This window comes from Haemaphysalis longicornis, unplaced genomic scaffold (assembly GCF_048455015.1).
Source record: "Haemaphysalis longicornis isolate Haplotype H1 unplaced genomic scaffold, Haemaphysalis longicornis Haplotype H1 scaffold_14, whole genome shotgun sequence".
In the NCBI taxonomy this organism is placed as follows: Eukaryota; Metazoa; Arthropoda; class Arachnida; order Ixodida; family Ixodidae; genus Haemaphysalis; species Haemaphysalis longicornis.
Window position 1 is genome coordinate 62,695,026 of NW_027526245.1, and position 17,305 is coordinate 62,712,330.

A 17,305-nucleotide genomic window follows, 5' to 3' on the forward strand; every position below is an offset into this window, starting at 1 on the left:
CCCGTTCTGGCGAGCGAGTCATGGGCTCGATACCGGGTGCCGCAGCATAATGGCATTTTTTTCTGGCGCCGCTAATTCCGTGACGGATATGACGTCGCTGAGATCTTCGTGTACGCGGGCATAATTCACTTTTGTGTTAAAAAAATTCCGGCTCTGCATTGTAGAATAGTAGGCGTGGAAACCTAAGAATGAACTCCCAAGGCAATCTAAACTGATCGTCCTCCAAACAGCTAAATATTAGAAAAAGCCAGATAAATTAGCGCTCGAAGATTACGGTCAGGTCACCCGTGTAGTACCAACAAAAACTTTATTTTTTCATGCGCGCTTGCCACCACTTTTTAGATGGAGCGCGCCACACAGCATCCCTTCAAGGAAAAATCGAAGTGGTCAACTTGCCTTAATGCCCACCGCCCAATTAACCGCACCTCAAAATTTTCAAGACTTAATCTTTCATGGATGCTGCAAGAGCTTCTTCACGTACGCCCTTCCAAAGATCCATAAATGCGGAATTCTTCTCTTCCTCCCGTATCTTGGCCTCCAGACGCCAAAGTTGTTCCGTAGAGAAGTACTTCTTCCAGCCTCCAACTTTGCCCTCCCGTATAGGGCAGTATTTCTTGTTGTCCCCCGTGTCTCCTTCCTTACAGGAAATGTCTACTCGGTGCATTGCGTCATCCCATTCCTCCTGGCTCGACCTCCCGCTGAGGTCCATCACAAGCACAGGTCTCATACTGTCCGCTGTGCACCTTTCCAGCAGCTTCTCCAGCAACCCTACGTCTTGCTCAAGCTCTCTTGCGTAGTTCTCGCCCAGGAAGCGGGCCAATCTCAAAACGGTTCCTCTGGTATCCGCTAGAAGCTCTTCGTATGTGATGAAGAACACGTTGGGCTCGTTTCTCAGGGCGTAGCCCAAGGCTACGTGATTGAAGTAGCTTCCTGTTACTCCACAGTCACCTTCAATGAAGGATTCGAAGAAATCGTCGAACGTTCCCTCTTCAAAGCGGTACCCGAGGAGGTTGGTCGTCATGTGAAAAAGAGATACGCAGACATCCCACGGGTTTCGAGCCAAGTAGACGTACTTGCCTTCTTCGGTCATCGTTTCTTTTTGCGGCACCTGGTGCGTCTGAAATATTCGCACGGGCAGGTTTGGCGCCCATCGTTTGAAATCCACAATTCCGAGGTAGCGCATATCAGCTACGAACTCCTCGTAGCTGCGAACAGGTTCGCCTCTCTTCAATATTAGCTGCATTATGTAGATGACCCAGTGCGTCCCAGATTTCGGATATGACAGCTGAACAATGTCCCCTCTTTTGGCTCGGAACTTCAAGGCTTCTCTGAAGAGATCGGGGTCCAAATGCGGGTCAGCCGCAACACCGTCAATGAGCTGGCCTTCAGGCTTCCTCCTCGGCATGGTGAAGAGTTTTTGCCAAGCGTTTTACCTGTAAAAAATACCCATGGGCTTGCGTTAGATTTTTCAGACAACTATTTCTTGCGTTTCCACTTGGATGCGCAAAGCGCTCTGCAGCTAGTTTTTATATCAAGATTCTCTTGAACAGACTACCCCGAACACAGACATCAGTGTGCGGTCTCTGCTCTGGCCTGGGGGTGGTATCTGTGCAACTTGTTTAAAGCTCACCCATGTGGGAGATAAACCTGGGTAGAAAAATATGTGATGAAAGAATTTCTAGTACCCAATCGCTTGTATCACTTTCCAGACAAACCTGGGGCAATAATTTCGAGCAAGCAAAGTAAACGAGTTGCCGCAATTGCAACGCCTCGTAAGCAAAGTAGAGGAGTTGGCGCAATTGTTGCAACGTAAAGTGTGACTGCTGTGGCTTCTATGTGGCGTGTGTGCGGGTACGCGTCTGTCTGCATCTTGAATATCCCGGGTCACTAGCCCCGCCCGAAACCGTTCTCCAAGACTTCCACTATATTCACAGATTTGCAACAATACTTTAATTTGGATGCCGACACCTCGTATAAAATAGAAATATGCTAACAAAAGAACAAACAGCGGCAAGACACGATACTGGTTGGCAACTGCACGGTTACTTCTCATTCCTCTCAAGGGACACAAATATGGACACAAGATATAAAAGCGAACATGGGCAAAAAACACGGGCTTAGGCAGCATGGTATGCACGGCCTCCCACATGGTCAGCTGGACTGCTAAGTATCAAAATATAATAACAACTTTTGTGCTCATTTTATAGACGCCGTGCTTGAGCAATGTTCTCCTACCTTGGTTATTAGAAAAACCTTGTTTTTCGCTCGCGCTGCCTTTTGTCCTTGCAACTCGCGTGAGTGGATAATTAGGCGTGCACGGCGCTCCGGCATATGATCATTTCGGAGCAGCCATTTTAACGTAAAAGGTGTGCTCCACACATGATTCCTGCTCAATATTACGCGAAAAGGGTTTTATGAATTTCTTGGTTTCTACATAAATGGCGCACATCGGTTCTTTACCACTTCACGCGTCCCATGACACCGCTAAGTTCATGTTGCGCAGAAAACACCCCGGGCATGTGTGAAAGCCAGCGCACAAATACAAAGCTTACAGGCAAAGGAAACGCATATCGCCGTAAACTGTCCACTCAAAATATATCCCCTCCTATTACCGACGAAGATCCTTTAAACGCGAAGCTTTCTGACGTAGTGCCGAAGTCAAAGCCGCTACAGTTAAAGTCCAAGCATCAACAATCGAAGTGCAAAGTACAAACTGCCTGTAAGTCAAAGTCCCAACCCAGACGGCAGCAAACGAACAGCTCACGGGACAGCTGAGCGCCTCTTCCTCTCCCATCGCCGGATTTGTATTGGGATTTCACACGTACGCAATCTCAGTCAAAGTATGTTCAAAATCCAAACAGCTTGGACAGTGAGAAAATGGCGCGATCGGGTAGACGTCGGCTTCATAACGCGAGGGTCCGATGTTCCATTCAAACCACGGGAAGCGTATTTTGTCATGCATCATCATCATCATCATCATTATAGGGACCGGGACCTGGAGTTTGCCGCGTTACACTAGCGCCATTTTTTTGCCGTAGTGGAGGAAAACGGATGTTATGGACGAAAAAAAAAGAACGTGCGCCACTGTGGGCCCGATGCCCACAGCTGCGGCACGTTGTTTCTTTTTTTTTAGCGTGAGCGTTGTCTTTGCTTGCCGCTAGTTTTTCCCGAGGCCGTAGGGCCCGAACGTTGATTATCTACTTTAGGTTAATTAGTTAATTATTGATTAGTCAGATTGGGTTAAGAGTCAAAGTGATGTCAATAGGGGTTGGGAGGTATCAAATTAAAGGTCTCGATGAGGGGAATCACGTGGGAAAAATTAAGAATTGCGTCCTGGTAATAGTCATACGATAATCACATGAGTCATTGATTGGGTTTGCAGTGAAAGTGATGCCAGTAGGGCTTGTGAGGTATCAAATTAAAGGTCTTGATGAGGGGAATCATGGGGGACACATTAAAAATCGCCTCCTGGTTATAGTCTTGAGATAGTCACGTGCGTCATAGATTGGGTTAAAAGTCAAAGTGATGCGACTAGGGCTTGTGAGGTATCCAATTGAAGGTCTCGTTTAGGGGAATCACGTGGGACATATTAGAAATCGCTTCCTGGTTATAAATATAAGATAGTCACGTGAGTCACGAATTGGGTTAAAAGTCGAAGAGATGCCACTAGGGCTTGTGAGGTATCAAATTAAAGGTCTCTATGAGTGGAATCATGGGGGAGAAATTAGAAATCGCTTCCTGGTTATTATGTTAACGAGGTAGTCACGGAGTCAAATTGATGCGACTAGGGCTTGTGATGCATCAAATTAAAGGTCTCGATGGAGGGAATCATGGAGGACAAATTAGAAATCGCTTCCTGGTTAAAGTCATGAGATAGTCACGTAAGTCATAGATTGGGTTAAAAGTCAAAGTGATGCGGCTAGGGCTTGTGACGCCTCAAATTGAAGGTCTCGATGAGGGGAATCATGGGGACAAATTATAAATCGCTTCCTGGTTATAGTAATGAGATAGTCACGTGAGTCATAGATTGCGTTAAAAGGCAATGTGATGCCACTAGGGCTTGTAAGGCATCAAATTAAATGTCTCGATGACGTGAATCATGGGGGACAAATTAAAAATCGCTGCCTGGCTATAGTCATGAGAGAGTCAAGGAGTCATAGATTAGGTTAAAAGTCAATGTGATGCCACTAGGGCTTGTAAGGCACAAAATTAAAAGTCTCGATGACGGGAGTCATGGGAGACAAATTAAAAATCGCTTTCTGGTTATTGTCATGAGAGAGTCAAGGAGTATAGATTGGGTTAAAAGTCAAATTGATGCCACTAGTGCTTGTGCGACATCAAATTAAAGGTCTCAACGAGGGAAATCACGTGGGACAAATGAAAAGTGCCGTCCTCGTCATGTCATGAGTTATGTCATGAGTTACGTGAGTCATAGATTGGGTTAAAAGTCAAAGTGGTGCAACTAGGGTTTGTGAGGTATCAAATTAAAGGTCTCGATGAGTGGCATCATGGGGGACAAATTAGAAATCGCTGCCTGGTATATACAGTCATGAAGTCATAGAATGGATTCAAAGTCAAAGTGACGCGACTAGGGCTTGTGACGCATCAAATTAAAGGTCTCGATGAAGGGAATCATGTGAACAAATTAGAAATCGCTTCCTGGTTATAGTCCTGAGATATTCACGTGAGTCATGATTGGGTTAAAAGTGAAAGTGGTGCCACTAGGCTTTGTGAGGTATCAAATTAAAGGTGTCGATTAGGAGAATTACATGGGACAAATTAAACATTGCTTCCTGTATATAGTCATGAGATAGTGACGTGAGTCATATATTGGGTTAAAAGTCAAAGTGATGCCGTAGAACTTGTTATCGCCCTCCCGAATGTAAAAAGAAAGTTGCACATGCAAGAAAGGGGCTGATGGGGTGTTGAAAATTGTGGTAGGAATGTGTGTTCGCGCTGGTAGTGAAAGCGACAATCTCATATCTGCACAAGATCCCTGCATCGCAAAATCCAAAGTCGGCCGTGAGTCGTTCGGGGAAAATTAGTTTTTTAAGCTCGCCGCGAGCAGACTTGTTCAGTTTCTGGTTTTTTCAAGCTCCTCCATTCAAAGGGAAGATTTTGTGCGTCTTCAATTTTACTGGGAACTTTCTGACCCGTTTCCGGATGAGAACAGAATGAGCTGTGCAGGATCGCACAAAGGGCAGGGGTCGTTTGCTTTCACAAAAAAGGCTGTTTCAATGTATTTTCACAAGCAATAAACACCATTTCCTGATTCAGCGTGAAGAAAACTATAAAGAAATGCCACCAACAAATGTTTCGAAAAGCTCTTCAGCAGCCTTTTAAAAGCATGTCGAGCTTTTAATATGTTTGGAATCATGTTTTTTCTATTTCCGATATTTTTCTAAAAAAACATGAAAAGAAATTTTTTTCACGCCCTTCACTATTTGATGGAAGCTTACAACTCTACTGAGGTGGCATCTCTTTGCAATTCGAAATGACGCTTTCGTCTTATATATAAAAAATAAATATATTTATTGTTTTGTTTATTTATTGCTACTTTCTTACTTGTGGCTGATATGACATATGGAGCAACACAACACCAACACAATAATGTACCAGGATGGTAAACATATCTATGGTGCTTTACGTTCTTATGGTAGTAAGCAAATATACACATGACGAACCAGCGCGCTTCGGAAGCCGTTTTACATACCCGTCAGTCTTACAGCAGTAACTGAAAATACCACCCGCTGCAGTGGCTCAGCTATGCTGCTGAGCCCAAGGACGTGGGTTTGATCCCGTTCGCGATCTCTGCTTTTCATATGGAGGAGGAACAAAAAGCGACCGGATGTCGAGATTTCGTTGCGAGTTAAAGATGCCCGCGTGCTCAAAAGTAATCCAGAGCCCTCGTGGCCCAGGGGCACAGCCGCGGCGCGTTAAACTCCTATAACTTGAATTTTGAACTGAAATAATAAAAAGACCGCGTTAAATTCCCATAGTTTGAATTTTGAACTGAAATAATAAAAAGGCCCTATATCTCTGTCCTTTGGTAAAAATGTCATCGAAAGACAGTAGTCTTCGGCCATCCATGCCTGTAAAACTCCCCTGGTCTTTTCCGCTCTCCCTCCCCCATCATAGATGCAGTAGAAGTTTGCTCATTTCGATCCGACTCTCCTACGTTCGCTCCATTTGTTCAGAGCTTTTTTTTCTATGGCTCTTTGGCGCGAATTAACAGCCCGAAAAAAACCAACACACAGCGCCACAAGAAAGCAAGCAGTGCTTGCTCCAAACTAGCGGATAGGGAGGATCGTGCTGCTAGGGGGAAAATAAACTCGAGCCATCGTCGGGAAAAGAGTTGTCAATCAGGAAGCACAGGAATTTGAAAGGCAGGTGAAGTAAAAATTTAACCTTTTCCAGGAGTCCCATGACGGCACCTGATCGCAGAGCCAGACTTTCCTGTAGTGAAATTTGTTATAAACGACTTCATGCTCTAGAGAGTATGTAGGGTGCAAGTAGGTGCCACAAGCCCGCTCTATATCGTGTGAATTTAGAAGCGAATTCGCAGCTGCAGCATCGCTACTGCGGCAATATGTCGGTTTGCTGCCCAAGATAAAACAATCCAAGCGATTACTTTTCGCTGCTGCCGAAGCTACATAATTGCTTCCACAGGTTCAGAGGCACAGTTGGAGAAGACGAAGCGAGAAGCGACTTCAGGAGAACCAAAGGGAGAATGGGCTTCAAATACAAGAACAAGTGAACACTCCTAAGATGAACACTCCTAAGCCACCGACGGAACGAGTAACGACACAGTCACGTGATGTGCCGTCCAGGATGACTGTCACCAAGAATACTCGTGGTGACGTCTCCCTTTTCTTAGGGAATGCGCGGCGCAACAGCGTCATGATGCGCCCTGCAGGACGTTTCGCAGGGTTACTCTTTTAACGTAACCACACTATTCTTTTTTATGCTGCTTTAGAGTGCACTGAATAAACCGACAGGCATTCTATCCCAATACAGAGATACCTGTTTGTGTAGTCTTGGTACAACTATTCACAACAATCTGAATACTGGCGCCACCATTTGTAAACTATTGCACCATGAAAATAAGGAAAGTTTAGTAGAAGCTGTGACCCCCTCTTTCGTGCAACCGGTAACGCCATCTTAGGAGTGTTCACTTGTTCTTGTATTTGAAGCCCATTCTCCCTTTGGTTCTCCTGAAGTCGCTTCTCGCTTCGTCTTCTCCAACTGTGCCTCTGAACCTGTGGAAGCAATTATGTAGCTTCGGCAGCAGCGAAAAGTAATCGCTTGGATTGTTTTATCTTGGGCAGCAAACCGACATATTGCCGCAGTAGCGATGCTGCAGCTGCGAATTCGCTTCTAAATTCACACGATATAGAGCGGGCTTGTGGCACCCTACTTGCATTTACGCTTAAGGTAATAAATCCATTTTTGCCACATGTGTGGTTCCAGAACATGAACACTCATCCGCCCACTTTCATTCCAATACCGTATGAATTCAAGGCGTACACAAAGTGGCTATGATTATCATTGTAACAATCGTTCTTCTCCAGCTCCGCTAGATATCTTGTGCCTCATCAGATAGCTTAGCTTTGAGGCTCACTTCATTCAACTGTTACAGTATATATGTCCAAATCCGAGTAACGTTTTTTGCAGTGGCTCAGAAAAATCAGCCCGTATTTATAAAGAACCCCGTACAAATATTTTCCGCGGTGGGCGGAGAGCAACACATGTGAAGTTCTTACTGTGTGCCCTCCTCGCCCTTGTGTTACTTCACCATCGCGCCCCGCTTGGGCCAACTACATTATGCAAGCGGCCAGAGCGAACGTTGTGCAAACCATGTATTGGCACGGAGTCTTCTGCGAAGGCAGCATTACTTGGGTACACAAGCGGCTGCCATAGAAATGATTCACCTTATCATTATTATTTTATTTTATGAGCAATAATATGGATTACGATTGAAACTGCGTCGCATATGTTATACAACTTTCAGATGGCAGATCAAATTATCTTTCGTGCGAATGACATTTAGTTTAAATGTCAATATTTCAGCGCTACACGACAACACCGAAGGACGTTTGAGGTGAATGATATTTAGCGGCGAACCGAGGTTAGGGAGCTCATTCAGCGGCGAATTGAGTGGCCTCGACAGCAGTGGCGCATCAACAGTGAAGAAAGTTCAGTAATACACCGAAAAATACGATTTCTAAAAACTGTCAGCAAACATAATTCCCCATCATGTTGTTTTTAAAATAAAGAAATGCAAACAAGTATACTAGGTAAAGAGAAAATCGCGTCCATATTGTGCGCTCTACCCTAATACGGATTTTTCGCGGACTTGTGTCGGCTTGTGATGTGTACTGATGTCACCTAAACTGGTGATTTTTCTAATTTTATTTAAAAATATTATTTTGTTATCTTTCCAAAAAATAGTGTGTATGAAAGCATTCTAGATCGAGACCTTTAATTCGATCTTTCCCAAGCCCCAGTGGCGCCACAATCACATTTAACCCAACCTATGACTCACGTGACTATCTCATGAGTATATATTTGAAGCAATATTTAATTTGGCCACGTGATTCCCCTCGATGAGACCCTCAATTTGATACCCCACAAGCCCTAGTGGCAGCACTTTCACTTTTAACCGAATCCATGACTCACATGACTATCTCATGACCATAACCAGGGAGCAATTTTTAATTTATCCCACGTCATTCCCCTCATCGAGATCTTATTTTTGATACCTCATCAGCCTAGTGGCACCACTATGACAATTAACCCAATTCGTGACTCACGTGACTGCTCATCACTATAACCAAGAACCAATTTTTCATTTGTTCTACGTGATTCCCCTAATCGACACCTTCAATTTGATACCTCACAAGCACTAGTGGCACCACTTTACCTTTTTACCCAATTTATGTCTGACGTGACTATCGAATGACTATAACGACGACGCAACTTTTAATTTGTCCCACGTGATTCCCCTCATTGAGACCTTTAATTTGATGCCCCACAAGCCCTAGTGGCACCACTTTGACTTTTAACCCAATTTGTGACTGACGTGACTATCTCATGACTATAACCAGAAAGCATTTTTAATTTGTCCCACGTGATTCCCTTATCGAGACCTTTAATTTTATACATCTTCAGTGACATCATTTTAACTTTTAACCGAATCCATGACTCACGTGAATATCTGATGACTATAATCAGGAAGCAATTTTTTATTTGTCTAACGTGATTCCCCTAATCGAGACCTTTAATTTGATACCTTACAAGCCCTAGTGGCATGACTTTCACTTTTAACCGAATCCATGACTCAAGTGACTATCGCATACTACAACCGGGAAACAACTTTTAATTTGTCTCACGTGATTCCCCTCATCGAGACCTTTAATTTGATACCTCACAAGCCCTAGTGACATTAATTTGACTTTTAAACCAATAAATTAATAAATAATTAACATGAATTATGTAATTCATCAAATGAACAAGCGTCGCCCGCACCTAATTTCTGACAAAAAAAATGTGTGTGTCATATTACTCACATCATTTAGTAACGGGCGGTTGCACTTTTAAACAACAAGGAAACACGCGTGCTCCACATTCACACGCCAGGGAAGTCCAGACCATTTTTGCGATTTTCTTCCGCGGGTGGCGCTGTTGAACGACGCCAGCAGCGCCACTAGTCCCACGTTCGGGCTCCTATAGTCATTATCATCATCGTAATATCATGTGGCTTCTCATTGTATATCCTGCAGTGCCTTTAAGTTCCGACACCGGCATCAATGTCGCAAAGAAAGCTTCGCTTTAAAACTGAAACTGACACCGCGAACAACCAAAGTAAACGTGTATCGGCGCTTGCGTAGTAGCGCACAGCTGAAAAGGCGATGAAGATCGCGGGGTTGGAAAAGGAATGCCCCTGTGTGGGTTCTACTCAAACTCAAAGGAGCTTTTGATAACGTGAGTCTCGAGGCCATACTAACAGTCCTGATGACCTTAACTGTGGCAAACGAATCCACGGCTATTTGAAGGCGTCTTTCCAATCGAACAGCCACGATTGGCATAAATGACGCTCGCCCTGAGAAATTCACGATACCTAAGAAAGGCACCCCACAGGGCTCCGTAATATCACCCCTACTATTTAAAGTAGCGATGATAGACCTTGCCAGAAAGCTGCAAGGCATCCCGGACACAAGGCATGCCATGTACGCGGATGATATAACAATCTGGATAACCAAGGGCTCATTGCTAGAAAAGGAAGCAAAGCAACAGGCAGCAGCCACAGGCGTCGAACAGTACGCCCACGAACGAGGCCTTTAATGCTCAACAGAAAAATCTGAAATATTCCGGATCTGGCGGCACAAGCTAAACCGAACTGTTCCAGTGGATCCAAATCTCCGCATTAAGGTGTTCCTCGAGGTGAAAGAGATTTCGGAAAAAACAATGGTTCGAATACTAGGGATGTGGATACAATCCAACCAACGGAGTAGCCACGCTCTAGCCTTGTTCGAAACCACGACGACGCAAGTCTCCAGAATGATAAAGCGAGTTACAAGCCGACGGGCAAGAATGAGAGAAGATGACACTTTGAAGCTGGTGCGCAGCTTGGAAATGAGCAATGTTACATACAGTCTGCCCTACCAGAACATCAACCATTCTGAAGAGCAACAGGCCAAAATAATTTTAAGAAAAGCGTACAAGACAGCGTTAAGGCTACCGATAGGCACACAACACATTTCAAGAACATAACATAACACATGGGTTCACAACACATTCCAAGAACATAAAGAATCCAAACTCAAAGCTCACACTGAGAGGCTAATGCAGACCCCGACAGGTAGGACGCTACTGCAACAGCTGTGTTACACCGAACAGATCAGAGAAATGTCCAAGACAACAGACATTCCTGATGACATCCGCCGGAAGTTCCACGTGACCCACATACCTAAAAACATGGACCCTAACCTGCATCAAGGTAGGCGCCAAGCACGAGCGGATTACATACGCCGCGCGTTCTCCTACAAGAACAACACAGTGCACGTGGACGCAGCCACAGTAGATCCAAGGAAAGGACGAAGGGTGGCTGTAGTCATAGACACAGACCTCCATATGATCACCTGTGCCTCGCGACGTCATTGTACCGTGACAGACGCCGAGGAGCTAGCTGCCGCTCTGGCTGCGGCGGAAGGCTTCCGGACGGGCCGGTTATTTAAAATAATTTCCGACTCGCAAGAGGCCTGTCGGCACTTTTTGAAGGGACGAATAAGCCCCTGCGCACTCCGTGTACTCCTCCAGGCTCAAGATGGCGTACCTCAGCACCCTGAGCATCCACCTAAGGTTCAACACAGGATCCTGTGGGCCCCGGCCCGCTCGAGAATAGAGGGAAACACCGAGGCGGAGAGGGTAGCTCGAGGCTATACTACAAACCGAGCCCCCGATGATTCCGACCTCGAAGAACCCACGCCAGTCCTCTCAGAATACTCAGCCGCGTTGGCATACTACAGAGGTATCAGGAAAAGGTACCCTCCGCCACACGAATTCCTGACGAGGGCAGAAGCCACCGACTGGAGACAGCTGCAGATAGGCGCTTTCCCAATCCTGGACGTGGTAAGTAAAATTTATCCAACTGGATATGGAGACGCATGCACAATGTGCCATCAAGAAAAACCTACCCTCTACCATACCACATGGGAATGCCAAAGCACAACGGCTGTCCCCTAAATCAGAAACGCCGCCTGCACAGCGACCGTGCGGCTAGCTCAGTGGGCTTTTCGTGCCTTGGTAATAAACAGTAATAGAAACAGAGTGCCTGGAATCGGTGTACAACTTTGGTCGCGGCCAGCTGCCCGATGAGCTGACGAAATCACGGTTCCTCCGCCGCCAACGATCGGGTCGTTCGTTCTCGAGAGCAGAAGCTCCGCCCTCCGGCCCTCCGATTAGAGCGGAGAGCCGGGGTAGCCGGCAAAAAACGCCGGCAGTGCGGAAGCGGCAAACACAAACTCGTGACGTGTTTGCATGTTGTTTATTTACACAGTATCTTCGGGATGTCGATTGCGCGTGGTCCTCTGCTGGCTGCTCGGTTGCGTTTCGCACACTTTAAAATTGATTTTTAATATGTTCTAGGCTGTATTCGCCGCTCATATTTTGCAGATGATGTATATGTGTTCCCACCAATCTACCTCCGAAGTTATCTCGCCTTCAAAATTTTGTGTCAGTGCCCCTTTAAGAACTCCCGCCGCCAAAGATCCAAAGAGATAATTTCATCGCACCTTTCACCTAAATTCTGTCTCACCGCTATGCTTTGTGCTAAAAACGTTCGATGGTTATCCACTTTCGTATTGTGTGGGTAGAGAGTTACTTTTGTGTATTTACTTTTAACCTCAGGGCAATAGGCACAGCGAAAACATTAGGGCTCGCTTCGTGGTAAACCGTGGCAACGTATGCGCCCCGTTGAGCGCACATACCTCGCTGCCATCACTGGCTATATGGGAGCGGCAGGTAACGCATAAGCGCCTTTTTACCGATGACACATTACGGTGATTGGTACGAGTGCATCATGTTCTGATAGCTGGCAATAATGAGCACGTAAGTAGCCCAACACCTAAAAGTCAGCTGCAGTCTCATTTGACCCAGGCCAAATTTGTTTACAACATACAGTGCGTACATCCCCCCTAACCTACTGTTACACGTCTGGTAGCCCTGTGAAATGAATAGTTAACTAATTAGGAGCGTTTAAAATAGCTGCGTCGCCCACGACGCTGGACCTGTTGTCTGACTGCGTAAATAGCGAAGAAGTTAAAGTGACACATGGCCTGCCGGGTGGATGGTCCTCCTGCTAGCGAGGAGGACCGGTCGAGCTCCGCAGGGTGCGCTTCTCGGAGATTGCCGCAAACTCTGGGCTGTCGCTGGCGCAAAGCCTTTCCGCGCAGGTTTGCTCCGGCCGGCGTAATGCTCGCTCGCCGGCTTCAGCGTCTCTTGAGCCCGCTATTCTCTTCAACGCGCTATTCTCAATTGCTGTTTCAAAATCGCCATTTGTTGCTGGTCGTTAGCGGCATGCATACACGCATTTCAGTTGTGGTATTTTGCATTTTGCAGCCTTTTTATGCGGACTAAACGGACATACGGTTCTTAGGAGGTCAAAAGGTGTAGTGTACTTGGCCTTTAAAGGCACTTTCAGACAAAGATGAATGACGTATAGACAGAGCGAGCAGCATCGTCTCTTTGCCTTCTGCGGTACCGGTGCGGGACCGGCAGTTTATTACCCGCGCAAAATAAATGTTTCGTAATCGTGATTAGCCGTAGTAGTGACGCAGTGAAGTGTGCTTGCGTCACTTGTTTTAGTCAAAGCGGTGGTGGATTGCCTAGGGTTGTAACTCATAACTTTCCCACCGATTACGCCATTACGACGCTGTCGAAGCAGTTTTTATTTTAAATGGTGAGCCAGGTTGCATGAGGAAAGCTTCGCGTTTTAACAATTTTTCTCTTACTCAATTGATTTTTTGATTTTTTAAATTCTGAGAAAAGCTTCACGAATTCTTACAATTCGCAAAAATTGTGCGAACAACTCAATTCGGTTTAAAACTGAACAAACAAGTGTTGACCTATCCTCCGCATCTTTCATCCTTGAGTCGGATTTGTTAGTTGTAACGGTAGGGTGGTAAGTACCGCAGAGTTCCAACTCCTTTATCAAATTACGCTGCATGGACACTGGTTCTGTCTATGCGCGTGTCTATATTGTGTTTTTTGTTCTCTTAAGAGCTTGCGGTATACAAAGTACACTACCGTCTCAGCAAGTCCAGGTACGACACGGCCCACAATATTCTTCCATAAAACCGAAGTTTGAATTATTCGGAGTCGTTCTAAAGGAACACCGGGGCAGCGCCTCTATGTAAGCATAAGCATTCCTGCAGTTCAAAATTGATTTGTTGCAAATAAAAAGATTCCACAGTGTTATCCTCGAGAAACTACAAGAATCAAGAATATTTTCAGCTTAAATTAAACTATTCCACTCGCTTCACGGATGCCGCATGCGAACACCTTAAAATAAGTGACACAGAAAGCAAAGTACGCCTACCTTTGTTTCAAATCAGTCGCTCCAAATTCTGAGGTAGTGCACGCAACAAAGCACCGGGCAAAAGAGGTGCTATAAAAGACACCCGTAGCGTTCCTGCGGCACCATATTATTACTCTGTTTGCGTGCACATCTGTGCGGGTTCCGCCACAAAAACCCTAAACCGCACCTGTTATGAACCCTATTCGCTGCTGCTTCCGGCCGCACCTGTGAGAATGCCCCAAACTGACCTTGTAACCTTGTAACCACAAGTACAAGGCCACACAAGCGTGTACGGTTTGTCATCTCCGATATACCCTTGTGTTTCTGATCGGAAATGTGAACTCCAACGGAAACAAATGTAATACAAAAACTCTCATATTGCTTATAATGGCGTTATATATACTTTCTCCCTGACAGGTGTCAGAAATGCGAGCAAACGTCCTATCTCGCTTACATCAGACGCTACAAACAGAGGCTGGGATGCAAAGTTAAGGTAGGGACTGCACATGGCATTTTAACAGCATTATACAAGAAGAAAAACAGTAAAATTCGAAGCCTCATTTTCGCGGCATTGCAATACACAGAAATAGTACAAGTCGAGGCACACTATAAAATGACGTAAAATTTAATCTATATGAATTAATTCAAACCGTATTCAAGGTGTTTTAGAGCACTTCTGAACACTTTTCAGGACACAACAGGTCATGCTGGCGTTGCGGCTTTTTTTCTGACCTTCTGTAAACGGGTTTTGGCATTTGGCCAATAACTACATCAACGCTAGAAAAGAGGAAAATAAGTTAGAATCCATAAAAGCCCGATAAGTTTCCCGTGTTCCCGTGCTCACGTTTTTGCGTTGGAATCAGTACACGTGCCCATTTTCCAGACAGTGTTCTGCCGGCCTCGTTCCGGGAGGTTTAACATTTGCAGAATTGGAATATACTTCTCATTTTTAAATGCGAATGCATTTCTTAGTCGGGGGTTCTCGTGCTCCGTCGGCGTGCGCCTGCATTCCTCCAGCGCGAGCGCACGTGAGCGCGCGCCTCGTAGTTCTGCCTTCGTCGTCATCGTCGTCGTAAATGCGAATGCATTTCTTATTCGGGGGTTATCGTGCTCCGTCGGCGTGCGCCCGCAGGTGTTATCTCTCCGCACTCCTCCTCGCCCCTAGCAACAGCTGTGGCGCGCCTAGCAACCGGAGCAGGTGGTAGCTCGGGCGGGAGTAGCGGAGGGCAAGGGGAGACGAGGAGCGCGCTCGGGCGTGTGAGGGCGCTCGCATCGCGGAGCTCGGGCGGAGTAGCGGAGAGTGAGTGGAAAGGAGGAGCGCGCTCGGGCGTGTGAGGGTGCTCGCATCGCGGAGCTCGGCGGGAGAGAGAGCTCGCGCGCGGGGCGGGCGTGTTGCGCGGGTCTCTCTCTCCTCTCCACGTACCCTCTCTCCGCTCGCTGCGCTCGGAAAATGTATATAAATGCAGTGGAGCGCACGCCTCTCTCCGTTACTGCTTGCCGCAGCGCACTCATCGGTGCACCCAATGCATTCGCATTTCCGCACGATCCCCTTCGGGGAGGTGGGGGGAGTTTTTTTTCATTCGTATTCCCCGCCCCGTCCCAGCTTCTACAAAGTACTCCGCGTCGTAGCCGTGACGTCGGATGTTGAAGACAATATCACTCCTGTGATTCGCAGGTACGCGGTTTTTCGGTTTCGGGAACTTGTTTGCTTCAACGTCCCTGCCGGGTGTTTGCGGGGTGCTTACGTGCAGTTTGTTACTGACTCTGTCCTCTGCATACACCTTTTAGCTTTTGAATTATAAAACAAACTTACACGAACGACCTGTAAAAACTACAAGTTGAATTCTTGCTGTTCTGTCATAATACAGTTAAACCTGGGTATAACGAAGTTTACAAAACAACAATTTTTTGATAGATGGAGGTTTTTGTTACATCCAAAGTTCGAGTTAAGGATCGCTTGAATGAAGCAGAAATGAAACCAGAATGCCAGACACCAGTAAAGGTGAACTTGCTTTTCAAGCTTTAATTTCACAGTAAAAATTGGGCGAGTTGCGCCTGCTGCTTTCGCTCGAGGTTGCGATTTACACGGCCATCCAAAGAAACAAGGTCCCTTAACCCCGTATTCAAAAACGTAACCTAAGTATAACTTCTGCCTTTTGACACTTTTTGTTTCCAAACACGTTTCAAGAACTAAACGTATGTTCAAAGGGCGGCTTGTTGCGAATTTGATGCTCTTTACCGCACTCGATAATATGGAGAGGGTGCGAGCTGAGATACTGTACCGAGTGGAGCCGGCATTTAAAGCGAAGGGCTTGTCATCGAAAGAGAAAACCATTCGTTTTCTGCAGCAGAACTCATCACTGACAAACCGACACCAAAGACAGCAGTGGAGACGCGCGACCACCCGCCTTCAAGGAGGCCTAGCACCTCAAAGCATAACTCAAGTTATTGACGCAGAACTGTCAACGCATTCTCGAACTGACCCAGCAGCACTCACAAGTTACAACTCACACTAGTTTGCGGTTTGGGCAAAACGAAAGTGCGATGTAGTTGCACAATATTACTAATGTCGCGCTTCACCAGCAAAACATGAATTTGGTGCTACATTAGCCACGGGGTGGTTTAGCAGCTTCGTTCCGCCTCATCTTCCGGACGAATTGTGTTTTTGGTGATCCTAGACGTTTTTGTAGCTGCTGGCTCGTTAAAGTAGTTCCAGTATTTTGTAAATCACTGCATGTATCCGGCCTACTCATCACTAAAAGTGCAGAGAACAATGACCGATCAGTTTAGCGAGTTCATTGCATCACAGGTAACCGCCGCGCATCTTTGTTACGCCCAGCTCCCAATCACGCGAGCAGCTTTAGGTGGCAATGAGGAATTGAAAAACTGTTAAATCCAGGAATTCGCTTGGTAGAGGTTTGTTAAATGTTGGTTTAACTCCATTAAGGGTGTTTAGGCAACAGATTACCAGTAAACCTGCCTGAATAAGCTTTTGCGAATTGTGCCGTTAGGGCGTATCTGAATGCATACCCAGCTTTCTCGCTCATAATTACAACCTCTCGGGAACCTAGAAAAACCACTTTACGAAAATGATATTTGGCATAAGGCTAGTAGTCAACGTGAAGATTAAAACGCTAAAAGAATATTTAACGTTTCTGAATATTGTTTTGTGTAATTCGCTATCAAATCTAACTCCTCATGCATTTCTGTGGGATAGTTCCCATGGCT

The 17,305-nt window shown here is 45.9% G+C and overlaps 1 protein-coding gene across 1 annotated transcript; it reads right to left on the reverse strand.

Moving 5' to 3' along the window:
- Positions 1 to 381: 381 nt before the first annotated feature.
- On the reverse strand, positions 382 to 14,178 carry LOC144165134 (sulfotransferase 2A8-like). Its single transcript, XM_077695238.1, has 2 exons — positions 14,099 to 14,178; positions 382 to 1,433 (listed from the first exon to the last, which is right to left on the reverse strand). Exon 2 carries the CDS (start codon positions 1,403 to 1,405, stop codon positions 443 to 445), a length of 963 nt encoding a protein of 320 aa, XP_077551364.1. The 5' UTR covers positions 1,406 to 1,433; positions 14,099 to 14,178; the 3' UTR covers positions 382 to 442.
- Positions 14,179 to 17,305: the final 3,127 nt, after the last annotated feature.